The following is a 22,536-nucleotide window of genomic DNA, read 5'->3' on the forward strand; positions in this document are numbered from 1 at the left end:
TTCGATATGAGGTAAATTTTGACAAATATCACAGAAAATAATGAATGAATTGAGCACAATAAATTAAAATTATATGCAATAATTAATATTTACACAGTCTTAGGCAGCGAGAGATTTCCTCGTCAAGATGGCTACCCTTAGCATGTGCTTCGCGCGCAAATTAACGACGTTTTAAGTTCCGTATTATGGCCATAATATACGCACACGAAAGCTAGCTTAAATCACGTATAATGCCGATGAGTTTCATGTATTCCAAGTTGGATTTGAGTTTATCCGTAAGCACTTAGATAGAAAAGGATTCCTACTTACAATGCATCCGGGTCCTTCAATTTGTGAATATTGAGCGAAAATAAAATTCACATATCCGCTCACACCTTCACTTGCGCTCACAAATTTCTCGTGAAACAGGTAATCTTATCCTTTGTGGGTCATAGGCACCCTTCAATTTGGATGGATCGCCTATAAATGGACCGATGTTCCTTGATATCTCCAGCATCAAAACAGCTCACTACTGCGTCTACCATATTTTCTCCCCGAACTCCTGAATCGCTCTTCCGCGACCCGTTCCTCACGTTCAGATTCCAACCTGCGATTTCCGGCAACAAGTCCAATTCCCAGTGCAGAACTGCTTTCACATCCAACGTATATCCGAGAATGATTAAAACCCATGGTTTAATCTTTGTTTTTCACAAACTCGCCAAATCACATTAAAGAAAGAAGCATTTTCTTGCTGGATCCCGTTCGGAAATCAAGATCAGTTATTACCAATGAACCGTTCAAAAGATCTGTTACTCGTATCGCGCTGCACAATGTTGCCAACAGATATAAAGATTTTGCTCTGTGAGTCCCCAAGAATATAAGCATGCGCGCAGCAACAGCCGTGGTTAATTTTCAATAATCATTATCAATAATATAGAGAAAAACATGAATACAGTTGAATATAATATGACTCGTATAACGATACCCGTTATAAGACGTTGCGCATCTCTACCTTTACGTCCAGCTTCGCCATAAATTAACAACATTTCGGTGTTCTCTGCAAACGTGTATTCAACCATACTGTACTGTCTTCCGCAACGACTGAATAGCAACTGACGTGAAGGTGGAAGCACACCGGATTGTAAGCAGAGGACGTTGGAAGCAGCACACATGACATCAGGTGACTGAAGACGTTGCCCTCCGTCAATGCGGGTTGCCTACCGTGAAGCGGGAGATGTGAAATTATGTGATCTTGTCATCTGCATAGTACCAAATTGATTGATTTGGTGTTTTTTTAAGTCCACTTTATGTACAGTAAGGCTAATCGGGACTGGACCTACAGTTTAAAGTGGGATCCGAACCACTATGTGCCTCCACCGGGTTCGAACCCGGTACCCCTTGATTACAAGGCAACGACGCTACCACTGCGCCATCGGGGAGGCCCCTGCATAGTACCAAAGCGGTACGTTTAGGGACATGGGTTCCTTATCAAAGCTTGATCTACTAAGTCCCCTCTACAATCCCTAGAAGTGTGTAATATGAATTTTGAATCACCCTGTATTTGATGAAGGATTTGTAGAAAATCCGTACAGTGAAAAACGAAAATGACGAACAAAAGAATATGTGGATAGCCCGTACAACAGATAAACGATAAAACTGTCCGAATAATCGACACATTCCGATATCCGGATAATTCTAGTAATCCGAATATCCGGATAATCCGAATGTCGGATATCCAAGCAATTCGGATATCCGGACAATTCTGATATCCGGATAATCCGTATGTCTGATATCCAGGCAATTCGGATATCCGGATAATTGTTTTCCGGACAATTCTGATATCCGTATAATCAGAATGTCTGATATCTAGGCATTCGGATATATGTTATCCGGACAATTCTGATATCCGGATAATCCGAATGTCTGATATCCAGGTAATTCGGATATCCGGATAATTGTTATCCGGACAATTCTGATATCCGGATAATCCGAATGTCTGATATCCAGGCAATTCGGATATCCAGATAATTGTTATCCGGACAATTCTGATATCCGGATATTCCGTTTCCAGATGTCAGAATATCCGATATCAGGACAAAATTTTATCCGGATTTGGCCATCCTTACTTTACATGCACTTGCAGGGACATTGCTCAAACATGGTTGGCCACACTGTCTCGGAGGAGGTTTAGGGGGCTCCACGGAGGCTGTAAGACGGCCTTCGCCAAAGGTGATCGATTGGTTTGTTCTGGTATGGGCTAATCAAGAGGATGAGTCTTTCGGAGGTCGGTGGGTTTCTCGGTAATTGACAACGCAGCCTGTGTAATTGACGAGGGGGAATTGTGAAGTGGCCAGGAGAAAAGGCATACGTAATTTTGTAAGAAGTGTGGGAGTGCGGTTTGGGAGCGTCCTTGTTCGAAATTTTCGTAGCTAATGGGGCGTTCATTGCTTTGTACAAAAAAGCGAGGGTTTCTCTGATCGGAAGGATTATTTAAGGTCAATTGAATACCGTGACGGTAAAAGAATGAAGTCCGTAATGCGTTTTCCACCCCCACCTCCCTCTCCAACTCGTGCACATACGCATACTCTCAGTCCCTTGCCGACTCTCTTGTCTTCTGTGTTCCTTCTCCACTTCGTCCTCATCTTAATCCTTCTCTGCTTCTCTTTGTCTCTGTCTCCCGGCTGTCTTCACTCTCTTCATCCTCACCATCAGTGGCGTGCCCAGGATTTTCGAAAGGGATGCGTTATGTGTACTATTTCTTGGTAGTCAGCCCCAATTTTGACATATTTTCCTACCATTGATCTTCTTTTTTTTTAGGAATACTAGACAAAAGGGGGGTTATTGCCCCACCCCCACCCCTTGGGCACGCCACTGCTCACCATCTGTGCATATTCCATCCTTCTCTTCTTTCCCTCTGGGTCACCCTTCTGTTAGCCCTCCTTCATGGTCTCCATCTCCCCTTCATCTGTCTTTCTCTTCTTGTTTCTCTCTCTAACCCTATCTCTAATTCTTTCTCTCTCTGTTTCTCTGTTTCTTTGTCTCTCGCTTTCTCCCTGTTTCTTTCTCTCACTTTCACTCCATCTCTGTATCTCCCTTTCTCTCTAACCGTATTTATTTCTCCTAACCGTATTTATTTATCCTCATTCTTTCTCTCTCTGTCTCTCGCTCTCTCTCTCTCTCTTTTTCTTTGTCTCCACTCAGGCCCTTTCAGTCTCTGTGCTTCAGTTTTGTAATGTTCTTCTCTGTCTTCTCTCCACGGATTCCAACTTTATCTTTGTGCGTTACGTTTCTTCACTTATCTTTTCACTGTGTTTCTGCATCGTATCTCTCCTCTTCGGCTTGTGAATATACAGTGGTGAAAATGGTGTCATATTCGTTATTATTGCACGGTTCTTGTTAATGTATTTTATTAACAAGTACCTGGTACGAACGACCCCGGCTTCGATCATCGGTGAGAATTCCAAAATGTCGATGTGACCCAGCATCGTGAGGACAATTAAGAAGCTGCTTGAGAAGAAGCACCAGGTTCTAGTCTAGAAATCCAGATAACAGCGGAGGTGAGAATCTGACACTCGCCACCCAAAATAATCCACTTGACAGACACTCTCAGTCGAATATGAAGAATTTAACGTGAATAAATTTATTAAATCATTCATATTGGGTGTGACAGAGCAGATTAATAATGGACGTAAATCTTGTCCGATAATAAGCATCATTCAATTCAGTATTCCTATGGTCATATGCATGGGCGTATATCTATAGTTCAGTTAAGGAGGGGGGGTTCAACTTTTGGTATGATTAGGGTTGCTATATTTCATCCGGGACCCGTATTTACAAACCCTATAGTGCTGCAGAACCTGCAGCCATATGTGGCTCCTGATTGGCTCTTCCGGAAGTTAATGCATAGTTCCTTCAAAGTGACGCTAGATGGCAGGGTTCAAATTGACAGTGTAGATTTCAGACATCCATCCTAACATCATGAGAACTCCTTTAAACTCAGATTGATTTTTGAGCACATTTATACGTTACAAGCTCTTTCAGAAATATTCAACATTATTGTTTTTCGATGGCTTATTGATTTTTGTCGACAAGAAATGTTTCAATTGTATTTTTAACATTTCCATATTTCCATACAAATACATATTTCTTATAATTTCGCCAATTTGATTAGAAACTTTATTACTAGATAATCACGAGTCTATTTTTTTCTGTAAACGACCAACAAAAGAGGACGGAAACGGAACATAAACACTTCCGGTTTTTACAGCCAATAAGAAAGCGTTGTATACCTTTGGTTCTGCAGCACTCCAGGGTTTGTAAATACGCGACCGGAAGCTTGTTGGAGAGTGCGGGGGGGAGGTGCTGGACCCGACAAAGTTGTGTGTATGTACATATACATTATCATATTATTTACACTTCTTAAAAAGAAACAGAACTCTATTTCGAAGTATATCATTGACATAGGCATGCGCAGACCCTCTGATTAGGGGGACAAACGCATTGATGAAAGTTCAGTCTGAAAAGATAAACCTCATTTTATCTCACTCTTTTAGTTTCATTGCATTGAGGGTGTGTGTGTATATAATCTTATACATATTATTTATATACATTACATAATCAGTTCATCCTCCCCGTAGCAAATCAACAGCAAAAATGATATAAATTGTCTCTGAAATGTGCGCGCACCTTTACCTCCGAACAATTGATTGATTGATTTGTTTCATTTTACTTACCGTTTTGTGCCACTTTTGGCTAATTTGCGAAGATGGGAATGAGTGAAGATATGATGAAATTAATGAATGGACACTCAACAAACATCCATGTCCAGGCCAGAATTCGAACCCGGGACCCCTGGCGTCGTAGCGCGATGTGCTAACCACTCCGCTACGGGAGCGGCCTCCGAACAATTGTTCCTTCATTTAAGACAAAACTGTTTAGCAGCAACAGTCTGAAGTTCTTGGTTGTTGTTATTTCTCTCTCTCTCTCTTTCTATATTATAGTAATTTACAATGCAGTACAGAAAAGAAGCAAAATGCGAGCGAAACGAGCAAGAAATATTTCTGATCCAATTTTCCACAAACTGAAAACAATATTGATTTAATAGGACACAAAAATTTCATGGAGCGCCATGGCATTCTCTTTACTTATTTTTTCATTTACATTGTTTGGCGCCGAGGGCCAACTCCCGGTAAAATTTTAAATTGAGTGGGCAATTACCCCTCTGTGCCCCACTGCAGATTCTCTTGGCCGTCTGGAAGAAATAATGCAAGAAAGACGTTAAAACTAATACCATCTTGAGTGTCCTTTTGTCCTGCTACTCTTAGATTCGCCTAGCCTTGCTTTCTTTTACTTAAATGTTTGCCCCCGCCCCCCCGAATTGATTTCCGTCCACTGCACCCCCTGACCCCGTAGTTGCTTTGAACTTTCATCAGCTTGAAAATACAATATCGTTTAATAACGGCAATAAGATTCCTGTACACTAAGTTTCTAGGTGAAAGTATAATATAGGGACATCTGGAAGGGGGACAAGGACCACACTCCCCCCTTAGAAAACGAATGTCAATCTAAAAGTATATATTTCACCCGTATAATTTGATTTCAGTTACAGTAATTTATATTAATTATTATAATGGGGATGCGGGAATGTGATAATTCCAAATTCAAGTGGTGCTTTTTAGGGAGCAACACTATTATCGGGGTAATATGCCCTATGGAAAAATACCTAACTTGTCCCTCCGTGGAAAAAATTCTGCGGACGTCCATGATTAGGGGGGGGGGGCAATTTTTTTTAATATCTCGTTTAGAATACTGACATGTTCACAGTACCCCTTATGAGGTGCCCAACATAATCTTGGCCTGCATGAAAACAATTTGGTTAGAACAGGTGAAGATGTTTCAAACTCCCCACAGGTTACACAGGGAAAACACTGAACAGCTTGCTGAAATATTTATCTTCTACTAGTAAATTGAAAGGTCCGTAGTTTCTATAATTAGTGAATACAATTCCACAAGCCATGCTACTTAGTATTGATGCTCTTCTGTTCATCTTGTGTCAACAACTTGAGAATGTTACGGTGTTAGCCTGGTTTTCTTGCACTGCGTTTTTTAAAAACCAAATTCCTTTAAGAAAACTCGAAGGAAAAAAATATGACTGATTTGACAGTCCCAATGCAGTTTCTTATCGCAGAAATTCCGAAACTATCAGGAAATTGCAGACATTTGGCCTGCATTCCCATCTGCTGTATGGAATTACGTAATTTCCTTCCCATCCGTATCCCGTTCTATACGTCTCTAATTTAGGAGAATAAAATAAGTCCGAAGAAATTTTTATGAACAAGCGGATAGAACAGGCAATCTGGTAATTTTATTGAACCATAAGGGGAGGTTGGACCCGTTGAACCCCCCCTTAAATACGCCCATGGTCGTATGGTTTGTACAGTCACCGGCAATAAAAAATGGGACACCTGTAGGTCCTGAAATGTTCGCTTTCCTGCGTGTGTGGCCTAGCTCTGAGTCCAAAAGTTGATTTTAATAGCAAATTTTCAATGGCAACTTCTACCACAGCGGTAAAGTTAGGCAACACTCATAACGCAATTACAGGGAAGCGAGCATTTCAGGACCTACGTGTCCCATTTTTTTGCCCGTGACTGTACATTTTTTTCAGGATGTGTGATTTTTAACTCACGCTTTATGCTCAGATAGACTAGTCGGGACTGGGCCTACAGTTCAAAATGGGATCCGAAACACTGGGCAATATCTTGATTGCAAAGATCAGGGTTACCGCAACACCATCGGAGAGGTCTTTCTGGGCGTGTGTTTGTAAACGTTATCCATCCTTATCTTAGGTGCAGTACAATATATCTTTTTTTGGTTCATAATGTTAAAGGGTGTATCAAAAATAGAGACAGTTCAAATATTGCTTTCCGCTATTTGAATCATCATTACTTTATTTTAAAAGCTTATCTTTTTCCATTGCAGCATTACCGTGGAAGTTTGAAGAGCTTGAACACTGGTATTGTTACTTTGCTCAACTATGGGAAACACGTGCCTCCAGCGGTCTCCCACGTCACCCTTGCGCACGAGATAGGACATAACTTCGGATCTCCGGTGAGTATTGTCATATTGTGCTTCAACCCAGAAGCGCAACCACGAATTAAGTTCCAGGACAAACATACCAATAATAATAATAATGTTAATAATAATAATGCTAATAACAATCATGTTAATAATAATAGTTATTATTATAACATTATTAGTAGTAGTAGAGGAGAAGGTCTAAATATGGGCGAAGGTTTAAATATGAGTTTTGGAGTTATCAGCGCTCCCGGGTGCTGCAGCCTGGCAGAGGCTAAGGGAACTAGTTATCTGTCAAGGACAAAGGTTGCGGCGCCAATTCGCAAGAGAAAGTGGTGGTTAGTTTCGGCCTTGGACGCTAATTGCGACCTCCGACATTTTCAACAAATATTTGGATGTTTTTCTTAATTTCGATTTTTCCCATTCCGCGTGATTTTCAAAACAACAGATTATTCATAAATATGAATTTTATAATGTTTTAGCGCTAAATGACTATTTTTTTTTAATTTTACTTGCTTTTTGTGATATTGCCACTAGTAGCCCATATTTAGACCACAATTTTGAAATACATCATTTTACCATTTTTTGGAAATTGCTTTTTTTAAGAAAAATGAAGACCTATACTTTAGCATGCTATTACATTTAAGTACATATTTCATAGATATGCATTTTAAAGGCAGGTGCTTGATATATTAATTTTTTCCTCCAAAAATGACAACATAGAAAGGGGGGCCCATACTTAGACCTTTCCTCTAGTAGTAATAGTATCAAAGATGTTATTACTCTCGTAAATTATGCAAAAAGGGGGTAGAAGTTAGTGCTAAAGCATTTGTGTTTGATCAAACTGTTTGATTTATTTTTTCAATACGTTCAATTTCACATTAATAATGGAAAACAAGCACACAAACTATTTTTGAAAGACAGAAAATGCTTGATAAATGCATTCCAAATATTATTCTTTTTTACATTAACATGTATAACTTTCATGCACGATACATGTTTCACACATATGCAACATGGAGCGACGTGAACACTAAATTGTGTACGTGTTCAAAGTATCTTTAATACATATTATACACAACATATAATAATAATAACCTACACCCCGTAAGGGCTTTGACCTATCTTCCGACTGCCAGTCTCCCTCCCACAGTCCTATATACAACATATATTATTTAAATACGTTACACAAACAATTCATGCATCTCACTAAATTAACAGCAAAAATTACATAAATTGTCTCTCAAATGTCCATGCTCCTTTGCCTCAAAACAATTATTCATGCATTTAAAACAAAATCAATTAAGACAAGTCTTATTTCTCTGTCTGGCAATATTCACAGTACATTACAGAGAACAATGATAAATTGCGAGCAAGAAAAGTTCTGGATCGAATATTTGTACAGGCTGAAATCAATATGATTTAATAGGGCTCAAACAATTTCACGGTCGAGCAACTTTTGTGCCTCCCCGATGATGTCGTGGTAACATCGTCGCCTTGTGTCAAGGGGTCCCGGGTTCGATACCCGGTGGAGGCACATGGCACAGTGGTTCGGATCCCACTTTAGACTGTAGGTCCAGACCCGATTAGCTTTTTTGTGTGTAAATCAATTTTACAACTTATTTTGATTTAGATCGTTCGGCACCCAGGACAGACTCCCGCAGCCCCCTAGCTACGGTTCTGAACTTGATAAGACTAAGAAAAGCAGGGAGTGCGAGCGAAGCGAGCAAGAAAATTTTACGAAAAGTGCTTTTATTTGGATAAAATATGAAGTTGTGGGCGGTAATTGCCTCCTGCAGGTACACTTGGCCGTCAATGTTTGCCCCCTGCTCCCCTGGAACTCATTTCCGTTCAAGGTTGGGGGGGGCAATGCCCCCCCCTGTGGTTGCGTCACTGCTTCAACCATATATAAAACATTTAACTGCAACACATAATGTGATATGGGTTTCAGTCTGTCGTTGACTAATTTAGATTCTTTGACAGACAATGACTGCAATCAATGCTCCAAATAGATTGGGGACGTTGCCCCCCTCCCCCATATCTCACGCTCCAGCCCACCTAGAAAATTGATCTAGCCGCCAATTACTAGGGTGGATGTACAACATGCCAGTTTTCATAATTCTGTCTGTTATGGTGCTCGAGTTACAAGCCAAAACGTATCTCAACCAGAGTGAACAAAATGTTGTACATTTAGACTTTTCCTGAGTAATTTCACTGTTTACATCTTGTATATTGTAGAGGGCATTCTAGAGAACAAAATGACACCGCCATTCGTACGGGGTCTCATTATGCTTTTACATATTTACAAAATCCACGTGAAAATCGCAACCGTGGGCGTGGCTAAAGGCAATAACCAATAGTAGCGCTTTTCTTACGCAACGGTCCATCGCCTGCCCCCCATTAATTAGCACCCTGTATATTGGTTGAACGTAGACAAGCATATACATGGACTAAAACATACATATGTGTTAGTCTTTGGACGCAATCAACATGCTTTTTCGAGTAACAACACTACCGTAACTTGGTTACTGTTAAAAATAAATAAGTAATCGTAACTCAATTTCTTTTGTCAAGTAACAAGTAAAGAAATAAAGAATTTATTTTGAAGATAATTTTCATTGTTTGTGTTTGGAAGGAAATTTTATATTGTTTTCAATTTGTTTATCTCTTTATTGTCATATTTAAACATAAAGTTATTTATTAAGTTAATTAAAGTTAATTGTAATTTTATATCGTCATCAATGAAAAGAACAGCTTTGCGACATGTTATAAAAGTTATATCTTCTACCCAATGAAGTAACTTAGTTATTTTAGAAGTAACGGTAACTAACTCATTTACTTTTAGAAAATGCAGTTTGATCCCGAACCTTTATAAATTCATTATTTTAAGTTTTTAATTCTATTTGCTTTTAATTTAGAACCAATAAGTAGCTGACCAAGGCAGTTTATTAAGATAAAAACACTTAACACGTAACGTTTCGACCCTGTATCAGGGTCTTCCTCAGACGAAGAACTAAACTAAAAGATCATAAAAGATTGTGGAAGGAGGGGGTTTAAAAAGCTCACGAAGGAGGCAGGAAGACTGCCCTGTTTAAAAGGCTTTCCCAAAATACATAAAGAAGAGATAAAGGATTTTTAGTTTAGTTCTTCGTCTGAGGAAGACCCTGATACAGGGTCGAAACGTTACGTGTTAAGTGTTTTTATCTTAATAAACTGCCTTGGTCAGCAACTTATTGGTTTTAATATGGAAACAAGGCTTAATTATATTACAATTTTAATTTAGGAAAAAAAATTCAGCTCTGCATACAATGCGGTCAGAAAAGCTTTAAAGGTTTTTTTTTTTAAAAAAAAAAAAAGAAAAGTCTGATGAAATTAGAGATCAATGTTTGACTTGTAGCACTTTTTTCTTCCCTTCTTTTACGCAGTTGATCTATTTGTTTTGCTTCGTAAAAGTAATATTTGTGATGAATTTGCCTTTCAGCTTTGTTTTTGTTTGAAACCAAATCAGCTAACTGCAAATAAAAAAAAACATCATTTTTGTTTTGTTACGCTGCTCGACAAATGTTTCAGTTTCATGCATGAAGGGAAAAAAACGTGGAGTTTTGCTGAATCATGGTAATTAAGTTAATTACGTTGAATGCCCCGGCGGGTCTTTTGATGGCACATTACGAGTCTAATTGCTGTAACAGTAACGCTAGCGTTAAAATTAATTTATTATCATGGATCACAAAAGGATCTTCATCGGTTCGCAGTTACATCATCGTTGGCAACTGAGTGCGTAGGTGTGTCGTGTTTGTCTGTTGGTTTTAATGAAATTACGTCCATTCGCCTCTCTCAAAGGTTCCCGGTCAATAACTAAACAGGATAGCTCTTGTGAGAGAGACAGATATAGGCACCCTTGTCCTCCTGGGGGAAGGAGGGGTAGGCACTATTTTCGAATCTCCATCGATTAAAATGCATCGAGTATTCCTAGAGTGTTGATTTAGTAAGATGCCCGTTTCAGATGTATGGACTGAATAACTCCATCCGTGATAAAGGCCAGGAGTCTTGGGTTCGAATCCCGACCTCTTTGTGGATGTTCATTCATCAATTTCATGGTATCGTCGCGATTAACCAAAATTGTAAGAAAAGCGACGATAAATAACAAAAATAAAATCTAATCCCTTGATGAAGTTTCATATTTGTAGTTGTACGAGATAGAGTCGAATTACTTTCGGAACATCTTCAGCGGACTGCGCGAGTCTGTCTAGCGAGCCTAGTGGGCGTGTAGAACCTGAGCAAGGGGCTTAGCGATAGGTTCTGGGTTGAGATGACGTCAGCGGCTCGCTGGGTTAATTGGCTGCTTCGAGAGTTGTGACTCGTTCCGAAGCTTCAAATGCATAACTGCCAAAGATGTTATGAAAATAATCTCCCTCTACTTGCATGTAATCTATGCGTAGATGGCATTAATTTATAGTTTACATTGTCTACACAATGTAAACTAGATTAAACATTAATTTACAACGTAATTTTGAAGGAAAGGTGCTACTTCCCAATCACGTATGTTATTATCGAGCTGAAAAAATCGTATTTAGAACAACAAAATATTATCTCGTATTATCTTTGAAGCATCAACTCTTGGGAAAAGATAAAATGTAGGCAATAAAATGAACTTCGGGGCGGCAGTTAAAAGACAAACGGTCACACCCCCTCCAACCCACGGAAAAATATCGGTAATCCACCACTGTCGTTCGCGGCGATTTGGGGGGGAGCAGTTGTTCCCGACTTTTGCCCCTCCACTATGGACTTTTAATGCTAAGCCTTGTCTACCAAGAAGAGTGAACTGTCCTTGCTCTCCCAGTTTTGGCACCCAATCGCCACTAAGCAAAGAATCTTTAGCCGTTACTATTAACATATATTCTTGTAGAGTGTGCAACGTGTCCAAGGGCATGCTTAAAAGGGAGCACAGGAAGCCTCGACTCCACTCCCTGATAGAGCTATTGCATACTAAACTTTGAAATAGTAAAATACGTCGTCAGTGTGCCTTGTTTTATAGTATTTAATATTTATTTTTATAATATTTAATGTCAGCGTATTTACGCGAACATAATGGTTCTATTGGGATAAATCAGATTCTAAGTATGTACTTGAACTTGTCGACTAATTCTGGAACATAATGTGTGACAATTATTTTGCTGAATCATAATGCATCTTTTATTTTCTTTCTTGTAGCATGATCCGGAATTGTGTACACCTGGTGGCGAGGATGGCAACTTCATAATGTTCGCCCGAGCGACATCTGGAGATAAGAGGAACAACAATAAGTTTTCTCCTTGCAGCTTGAACAGTATTAGCCCCGTCCTCAATGCCAAGGCTCGGAATCCTAAAGGATGTTTCACTGGTAAGCTCTGCATGCTTTGTGGCCATCCTGTATAAGGATACTATGTAGATGTTCTTTTCTTCAAACAACATTTATTTATGTATTTTTTTTTTATTTGCTAAAGGGGATAAGTGGAATAGACGGGTTGACCATGGAGAATCCTCCCTCACTCTTTTCTGGGGCCAACACTGTTCTCTGTTTACAAATCAGAATCAGTGCTGAACTGATTTTTCACTTCCATGAGTTGGAATATGAGATGTGCATGTTAATGCTGTTCGACATTATTGTGTATCTTAGTGTGAATTCGCCACTACTCAAAAGTTCAAATTACTGAAATTATTTTTTATCCTTTTTTTACTTTTTTTATATAAAAAAATATATAGGTAAAGATTGATACAAAATTGATTTAAAAAAAAACATTGTGCAAACAGTCCTGAATGATGCTTGGCTAGTATACCGCGTCTCATTACTGCTGTTTTCTGGCTTTTGAGATTGGAGTCTGTTGCAATTGGTTCCAAGTAACTCCCCAATAGTCCTAGCGATGCACACCAAGATTTTTGGAGCTCTTACAGGGAATCGAACCTAGGATTGTTCACACCAAAGACAAGAGCACAAACCTGTACCAACACATGAGCTCATTACATTGATTGAGTAATACTCAATTTTAATAACCGATTAATTATTGTTATTATAACTCCATCGTGCAACAGCCGTCTAAGGGCCATGGCCTGCCAGAGCAATTTTTTATTTATTTATTTAGTGATGCATGGTCAGCACATCAAGTCCCATCACCACTGATTTCTGGCTTTTGAGACCGGAGCCTGTTATTTCTTCTTCTCAAGTAGCTCTTCAGTTGTCCTCATGAAACTGGGTCAGTGCTGAAATTTGGGGGCATCAAACACAGGACTGCACGCACCAAAGGCGAGAGTGCTAACCATTTGGATATGCAGAAAGCGCTATTGTAAAATAATAGTGTGTTATTACTATTACTCAATCCTTGGGGAGAGATTTCTACTCTATGAGTAAATATCTGACACTGAAACGCATGTTTATTCTCTAACTTTAACCCCACATCAATAGAGGCAAATCCTGGAAGTTGGTCATGAGGTTTAATTGTGAGATCTAATTTTTGATAACTGAAACTCTCTCGCAGACCCATTTATTCTTTTGAAGTAAGTGCTAGGATATGAAAGCTTGAAATCTATCTTGGTTTCTGTATTTTTTATTATACTTTTGAAGCTAATTTATTTTTCCCTGGATACTAATTAACTGAGACTGATGAGTTATTATCAGTAGTGTTAAAAAAATAAATATAGCATGCCTCCAAGGGCGAATTCCCACCATCCCACCCCCTGAAATAAATATAAGCTTTCTTCTACAATATTGTACAATCAATTCCTCCCTCCCTCATCTTGTAACGGCTACGTTACATATTGATCTTTAGTGCTATTTATTATTCATTGTTTTGAACCAAAATGGTCTCGTGAACACCAATAACAGGGCATGCACATTGTTTCCATTGCAGAACCGCAGAGGGCAATTTGCGGGAATGGTGTCGTGGAGGATGGAGAGGAATGTGATTGTGGCTGGGAAGAGGACTGTCGTGACAAATGCTGCTATCCAATGAGAACTTACCATCCTCCAGATCAGATACCATGCACTCTTACTCCAGGAAGTGTATGTAGTCCTTCACAGGTAAGGAATATTGTGATATATCTGCATGTAGGGCATTACAGATGTTTAATCAAGCACTTATATCCTCACCATCCAAAATTAATAGTAAGAAACATCCACTATGCAGCAGTAGTGTCATGTATGTCCAACTTTTATTGAATTTATGTGAAATATAGAGTAGTATTAACACTATATTTTTGCATGGTGTTTGTGATACAGGTCAAATTCGGTAACATTCTGTATTGATTTGAGTAGCATAAGACACTTTCATAAATCATAGCAAGTTGATTAACAAATTCTGTCACATTAGTAATATTTAAAAAAAATACAAAAATATATTTGTCTTGAATGCAGCCTGTTTTCTATGAATATAAATCAAAGTGAGTTGTGTATTTTAGATTAATTTTGAATTATCTTCATTTCAGGGTCCTTGCTGTAAGCCAGACTGCCAACTTCGCTTTGGTGACAAGTGCCGAGATGACAATGGATGTAGAGATTCCAGCTATTGTGATGGACGTGGTCCACAATGTCCACCATCAACAAACAAACCTAACAAGACTATTTGCAATGAGGAATTTGTTTGTTTCATGGGTGTAAGTATGTCATAGGATATAATATATTCACTTACCTTGTATGACAAATTAAGTGTTTGAATCATTTATGGATGGATTCCTGTAAATGTGTCCTGGACGTTTTACCTTATTTTCTAATAACTTGATTATGAATAATATGAACAAGTTGTATTATTTTGATATAATCTAGTTATGATTATTATTTTGATTATATCAAAATGATCTACTGTTCTTGTCAACAACTGCATTAGAGATAACAAACACTTTATTCCTGTGAACAATAACAGACAAATCGATTAAGCTTTCTTTTTTTCAAAAGTTATGTGGAATTATTATAAATTAGTGTAAGAAGTTAACATACAATTTGATATAATTCCATGGTTATTCTTTTCCAGGAATGTACAGGGTCTATATGTTTAGCATATGGTCTGGAATCTTGTCAGTGCATTCCCAATTCACAAGATTCCCCTACAAAGGCATGTGAGTTGTGCTGCAAACTTCCAGGAGATGACCAGCCTTGTTTGTAAGTCTTAAGTTTCCTTGGTTGTTTCTATTTTCATGACATTAAGTATTATTTATTATTAGTTTTCAGTTGCAAAATATTTTTCAGACATGTAGGATAACTTAAAACAATCATTGTGGTCCAGTCAGTAGGGTACGGACTGCCACGTGCCAGACATGGTTTGATTCCCGGTGTGTACCATTTCAGGTGGGAATTTTTTCAGCAATGTCCCTGCGTGGAGCAGTTCTGGGGGTTTGCACAGCCTCCAATAAGAGGGGATCTGGGAGGAATATGTGGTTAGAGCGTGATGCTGATCACATCACCTCCACAAATGGCCTACATTGTGAATATATAGAGCATACCTCTACAACCCCCCCCCCCCCTCCTCCTCCTTATCTCAAGCAACACACAAATGTCCAGGGGACATCTAATGGATGTCTTTTGGATATCCAACTAACTTAACCTGCCCTACCCTTAGTGTTTTTGTATGTTAAATTTCAACTCTTGTCTTTCATCTGGACATTGATTGACTAACTAAGCCAGATGTCCGGCACACCTGGTGCTACCCTCTGACACAACCAATGTTGCCAGTACACCTCAAAATTTCTAAATAACATACATATTTATGAATGTCATAATTAACCTCATAAATCATCTGTAATGCATAAAATGTGTAAAGAAATGTTCTTTTATCAGTTCGATAAATACCCACATGGACCATCTATGCACATCGAAAATTATTGCAAGAAATGCCATAGCTGTACTTAACCATGTCTTTTTTATTTCGTGTATTTTTTTTATGCACCTGAGTAACTTTTCCCCATACTGAACGTTCATGTAGAGTATCATTTTCTTGTTTGTTTAAAGAATATCTGTATAGACAAAGTTAATACCCACTGCAAGCTTCATGTCTCTATTGCTTTTTGTACAAAAGTTATGTATGTTCGAAATCTCAGTCCAATGGCTTTTTGAATACCCTGTATTAATGTAGGCACAATGAAGCAATTTGAGAGTTACTGTTTTTATCTAAAGCACATTTTTTTTTTTTTTTTTGCTTATCTTACATTTTATTCTTCTATTAGGTCATCATTCCAGTTGAACAAGCCTCCATATGACATTCCAGATATGTATGCTAAACCAGGAACACCTTGCAATGATTATAATGGATACTGTGATGTATTTCAGAAGTGTAGAGAGGTAAGCATGTGTACATGTAATATGTATGTATGTAATATGCATGTTTTGAAATGTTTGCATTGTTAATTCCTTCAAATCTGTACTGGAAAGAAAGTGGAATATCAACGGCACCCTAGTTTTTTAAACCATTAACTTAGTACATTACTATATAAGTTTGAGTTTAACTAAATTGTATATATTTAAGTAACAAATGCTTTCATTTGCTACTATTTATTTTATGGTCCATGATAATGAGACAAATAATGAAGTGATCCTCTCTGGTTGATGGCCAAGTTAGTTCTGGAACATTTCTCAAATGTCACCAGGCCTGGATTTATATACTCTATGTGATCAGAAGTATCCAGACACCCACCTGAAAATAAAGTACAAGTTTGGGCAACCCTCAATCGGGAACACTGGCAGTCAATACAGTTTTTTCCAACCCTGAGCCTTGATGACAGCCTTCACTCTCACAGGCATACTTTCAATCAGGTGCCGGAAGGTTTCCTGAGGAATGGCAGCCCATTCCTCGCAGAGCGCCAAAATGAGAAGAGGTATTGATGTGGATCGGTGTGGTCTAGCACGAAGTCGGCATTCCAAAACATCCCAGAGATGTTGTATGGGATTCAAATTAGGACTCTGTGCAGGCCCGTCCATTAGTGGGACATTGTTGTCGTCAAACCACTCCCCCACAAGCCCTGCAATTTGGACGGGTGCTCGGTCGTGTTGAAAGACACAATGGTCATCCCCGAACTGGTCTTCAACGGTAGGCAGCATGAAAGCTGTTAAAATGTCAGCGTAAGCTTGTGCCGTGACATTGCCATGTAAAGCAACAAGAGGGCCAAGCCCCCTCCAGGAGAAACATGACCACACTGTAACTCCGCCACCTCCGAATTTCACTGTCGGCAGTATACAGGCTGGTAGATGTCGTTCACCAGGCATTCGCCACATCCACACCGTACCATCGGATCGCCACATTGTGTACTGTGATTCATCACTCCACACAATGGTTTTCCACTGTTCTATGGTCCAGTTTCGACGCTCCTTGCACCACACGAGGCGGCGTTTGGCATTTGTCTGTGTGATGTTTGACTTATGGGCAGCTGCTCGGCCATGGAAACCAAGTTGCCAAACCTTGCGCCAAACAGTAATGGTGCTTGGAGTAGATCCTGTTGCAGTTCGGAATTTCCGTGTGATGGTGGTGATGGATGATTGACGATAATGCTGTACGACAATCTTCAACACTCGATGGTCTCTGGAGGTCAAGATGGGAGGTTGGCCTGCACCCTTTTGGGTTGTACACATCCCTTCACTATAACATCGGAAACAGTGGACAGAGCGATGTTTAGGAGGGTGGAAATCTCACGCACAGACTTCTTACACAAGTGATACCCAACCACCTTACCACGTTGAAAGTCCATGAGTTCCTCAGACCATCCCATACTGCTGTCTCACACTGTCTGTAGACTACTGAGTTCGCTGACTATGTGTTCCATGTGGTAGATGGCAGTACTGTGTCGCCCTCTATGATAAACACACGTTCACGGTGTGTCCGGATACTTTTGATCACATAGAGTATGTGAAAGCCCAGTGCCAACAACATCATGAGCCCATCCTGTGTAATTTCAGTTATAACTTTTACAGCAAGTTGTGTCAAAGGAAGCTTGGGCCTGTACCCCCACTCTCCCTCCACCCAGGCCTGAATGTTACTTTCATCTTCAAAGACTTGAGTTTTCAAAAGCTTGGAACATTCTTCAGGACTCATCTCATTGTTACATCAAGAGAACCGTCATCATTGTCACCAGAAAAGCTTTGACCCATACTTCGAGATTAATGATGGCATTATAAACATCCATTTATTTGCATCTGTGATGTCTTCTTCACTGAATGCTGAACATTTGTACTTGGTGCAGAGTCTGAAGAAGACCTTGCTAGAAGGTTGGAACGTTACGTTTAGTTTATGTTTTATAATAAAATAAAATTCTGACTAGGTCAGCATATTGAGTTTTTCATATCATGGAAACAAGGCTTAATGGTGTTATGAATGCTGATCTGTAGAATTCAGAAAATAGGAAATCCATTCACACAAGCAAGGTCACCTGCAGTGAAGGGCCTGGAATTTGAAATTCTGGCTTAACAAGTCTGCAGCAGTCTTACTCCAGGACTGTTTTATTCTGCCAGTTCCTTTTATAGTTTTATGTCTTGTCATTGAAATGAAATGACTTGTATAAAATGTGCTTGACATTTAATTTCTAGGTCACCTTTGCATCATAGCTGATCCCAGGACTTGAATTCTAGAGGTGTGATCTTTATACAATTGAAAAAATATCTTGATTTATATATATTTCTGTAGTCTCATATATAGTTGCCGTGCTTCTTGTTCTTATTTTTTATTATTAGGTCTGTTATTATTGCAGTAAAGTCAAAGGCTTACCTGCTTGATTTTGCATCTTTGATAACTTTATGGAGCAGCTTTTGCCCTACACACATTAAAAATGTAATGCTAATAGTTGCTAATACTGTATAAGCAGAAAGTAGATAATGAAAAAAGTAATAGAATCACAAAAAAGCACATTTTTCTTTTATATTGATGCATTATTTTATCATTATTTCTAGTGAGATGAAAATTGGGAGGCATCCCTTGCCATCTATGCTGCACACTGCAATGACAAGTAACACTTATTATGACATGCCATTTGAAAACAGACCTTGAGAAATAAATTCAACCTTTCATGCCAGAATGAAGTGTCACACTGAGTACATCACTTGTCAGTTTGGTGTCACTTGGACCAGACAATTTTCCTATTTCCTATTTGGTTGCCTTGATCTGTTGGTTGTGCATGCACAGTGAATGTATTTTTACAGAAGAGGTGTGGCTATTTAAGTGTGTGCAGTTTGTGGGAAAATGCCACTTACTTGTGAAAGTCCTATGTTGGGTGTCATGTGTCACTTTGGTGTGAAATTTCTCTCATTCTGTCATTCTTTTAGGTTGACCCATCTGGACCACTGGCAACACTCCGGAAACTTTTGTTGTCAGATGAGAGCATTGCCTCTCTGAAAAAGTGGATTGTGGACCATTGGTATGCTGTGCTCTTGATTATTGTGGGACTGGTTGTAATACTGGTAAGTTCATTTCTTGTGGATACCTAATTCTATTTTAGACTTGAGTGTAAAAGGGTGAAAAGTTTAATTTTCAAAAAAAATCTCAATGAAACAAAGCAAATCTATTGTGAGAAAAGTTTTTACATTTTTTTATTATTACTTTAGTCATTAATAGCAGCATTGCTACACATGAAGATACAATGTATAGCATATGTACTATCAGGCCCGTAGCTGAAAATGATCTCAAGGGGGGGGGGGGCTCATGGTTTATCAGGAAGGTCTTTGTAAACAATGTCCATTTTTCAAAAGTTTAACAGTGTTAAATGAAGGTAAATTAAGTGTGGAGGTTCAGGGGAGGGGGGTCATTAAGTTACATAAAATTTAGAAATATACAAAACTACATTTTCCTATATCTTTTAAAACATCGCTTGAAGTGTTAATTGACTGCTACTGAAATCATCCCTTACTACACACTCCATACTACTTTTGATGATACAGATATTTATAATCACACAAGAAAAAAATAACAATATTCAATCATAGGACTAGAATTAAACGGCGTGACTCAGTTGTAAGCATATGCAGATGATGTAGACTTATTAGGGGATGATATAAATACAATCAAGAATAATGCTAAAATATTTTTCAAAACTGCTAAAGAGATAGGTTTGGAAGTTAACAAAGAGAAAACTAAATATATGCTTACAGGCCGAAACCAAGTGTTACGTAATAATCAATGGCACGAATGAGAGAGGAAAGAGGAGTTTACAGGATTCTTGTTGGGAAACCTCATGGTAAGAGACCTGTAGGAAGACCAACACAAAGATGGAGGGACAACGTTGAGATAGACCTAAAGGCAGGCCCGTAGCCAGGATTTTATTTTGGGGGGGGTCATTCTTTATCACAGGCATCGCATGAAATATTTGTAGAGGGGTCAGTTCACTGATAAAACTTGATTAGTAGAAATAATATAGACAATAATAATTATTACCACGGTTATGATTGTCATTTTACAATAATAACTATTATAAGTTATTAGAAATAACCTAATTTTAATCCTAATTTATTGATATTATTATTATATAAATGGAGACTTTTGCTACTCGATCTACTGTATGAGTGAATATCCAACACGAGTGTTATCCATTATTATTATTACATTTTGTACATTACTGAAATTCATAGTTATTGTAATTTGTTATTAACTTTTACATATTCCATTAAGAAAAAGCCTTAAAAGTTAGGGCCAAATGTTACTCATAAAGTTTATATTCTGTGACTTCTCACAAAGAAAACTATACATTTTGAAAGCTGTGGATTCATTTATTCTTTGGATTAAATGGTAGAATATTAAAATATAACCTGGGTCCTCTATTTTACACTAAACTTTTCTCGATCTAATGTTTAATCCTGCTAAGGAAGTAATATTAATTACAACTATACAGTATTTAAATGACTACGTGCCTGCCTAAAGGAAATCGGTAGGAATGGAAAAGAGTATATAGATCTTGCTCAAAATAGGGACAGATGGAAGGCCTGTGTTGCTGCACCATGAACCTTCGGGTTTAAGAAGGCTAGAGAGTTAGTTAGTTAGTTTGTTTGTGCGTACTGTACATTCCATCCCCGGTTGAAGCAATCCCAGATAGCATGTAAGTTAACTGCAAGTTAAATCGACATTCGATTTAACTTGCAGTTAACTTACGTGCTATCTGGGATGAAACTCCCCTTTGTTCCAAAAACTTGGGATCCGTTGACCTTTGACACAGATACGGAGGGAATTTGCATGATGACATCAAAATCACAGATTTTTGTCTAAAAGGGAGGTTGCAACAGGGGCAGCAAAGCTACATTTTCACTCTTCACTGCAAACAAATTATACAAAATAGTTTTACCTAATGTCAAGTGGGCTGACGGCAGTTCCAGGGGAGGGGGCTGAGCCCCCTGGCCCCTGCCTTGCTACGGGCCTGTGCACTATAGATTCTTGTGTTATTGTTACATTCAGTGGCAAACACTCTCTTCAGAAGAGTAAATAGGTGACAAGGATAATAACATTAAAATATTATCATTACAATATTATGTATTCTTTGTCCCCCCTACCTTTTTACTGGTCTATGGATAAACAGAGTGAGTATATTGCGACAATTACCTATGTACAGCTTGGCCCCATATGTAACTTAACCTTCATATAAGCTTGAAATTTTATTGTATACAGTATCTATGTACAACAGCTAGACTTTGAAAGTTGTTTACAGCTAGCAGTAAACTTTGGAAGTTGTTTTGAGCTGGTAAATTTTCTCTTATAATCATGATAATTGACTAAACCCTTTTAACCCTGTGCTAATGATAATATGTAGAAAATTAACTTGGTAAATCCCATTAAAAAATGTACACCACCACCTTCGCAAGCTTCTTACCTTACAGACAATAACTATATTTGATAATAATGTAGGGAATTTATCCTGTATTGTGGCCATTCTAATGAAATACCTAGTGCTGTGTAAAAATTTGTCCCAGTAGAATAATATTTAGGGGTTGCTCAAACCCCTCAAAAATAGTAACTGTATGAAGTATCGAACAGTTTTACTTATAATATATATATATATATATATATATACACACACACACACACACACACACACACACACACACACACACACACACACACACACACACACACACACACACACACACACACACACACACACAAAGTGAAAGAGGAGAGAGAGGAAACACTCACCGGACGCAGAAAAACTTCAAATTTTCGTGATGGAATGTTACATCTTCAGGAGTAGAGAAGCGTACAACGTAGTACAACGTTTCTCTACTCCTGAAGATGTGACATACTGTCACAAAAATTTGAATTTTTTCTGCATCCGGTGAGTGTTTCCTTTCTCCTGTTTCACTTTTTATTTAGCCCTTGTGGCCCTCCTTTATTTTATCCTCTCTCTCTCTCTCTCTCTCTCTCTCTCTCTCTCTCTCTCTCTATATATATATATATATATATATATATATATATATATATATATATATATATTATTATATATATATATAAAAACGAACAGCTTATTTTGTATTATTTCTTAGTATTCAAATAAATT

General features: G+C 38.4%; 1 protein-coding gene across 1 annotated transcript in view; it reads left to right on the forward strand.

The window, feature by feature from the left end:
* The window catches only part of LOC145978327 (disintegrin and metalloproteinase domain-containing protein 10-like), a 280,356-nt gene that overhangs the window by 251,247 nt on the left and 6,573 nt on the right, over window positions 1-22,536 (forward strand). The window contains exons 7-13 of the mRNA XM_083110886.1: window positions 6,958-7,086; window positions 12,265-12,433; window positions 13,938-14,107; window positions 14,512-14,679; window positions 15,054-15,181; window positions 16,243-16,357; window positions 19,325-19,459. Of these exons, the coding sequence (XP_082967012.1) occupies window positions 6,958-7,086; window positions 12,265-12,433; window positions 13,938-14,107; window positions 14,512-14,679; window positions 15,054-15,181; window positions 16,243-16,357; window positions 19,325-19,459 (1,014 nt within the window). The remainder of the gene's footprint in view (window positions 1-6,957; window positions 7,087-12,264; window positions 12,434-13,937; window positions 14,108-14,511; window positions 14,680-15,053; window positions 15,182-16,242; window positions 16,358-19,324; window positions 19,460-22,536) is intronic.

Source organism: Lepisma saccharinum, chromosome 24 (assembly GCF_977018435.1).
Source record: "Lepisma saccharinum chromosome 24, izLepSacc3.1, whole genome shotgun sequence".
Taxonomy (NCBI): Eukaryota; Metazoa; Arthropoda; class Insecta; order Zygentoma; family Lepismatidae; genus Lepisma; species Lepisma saccharinum.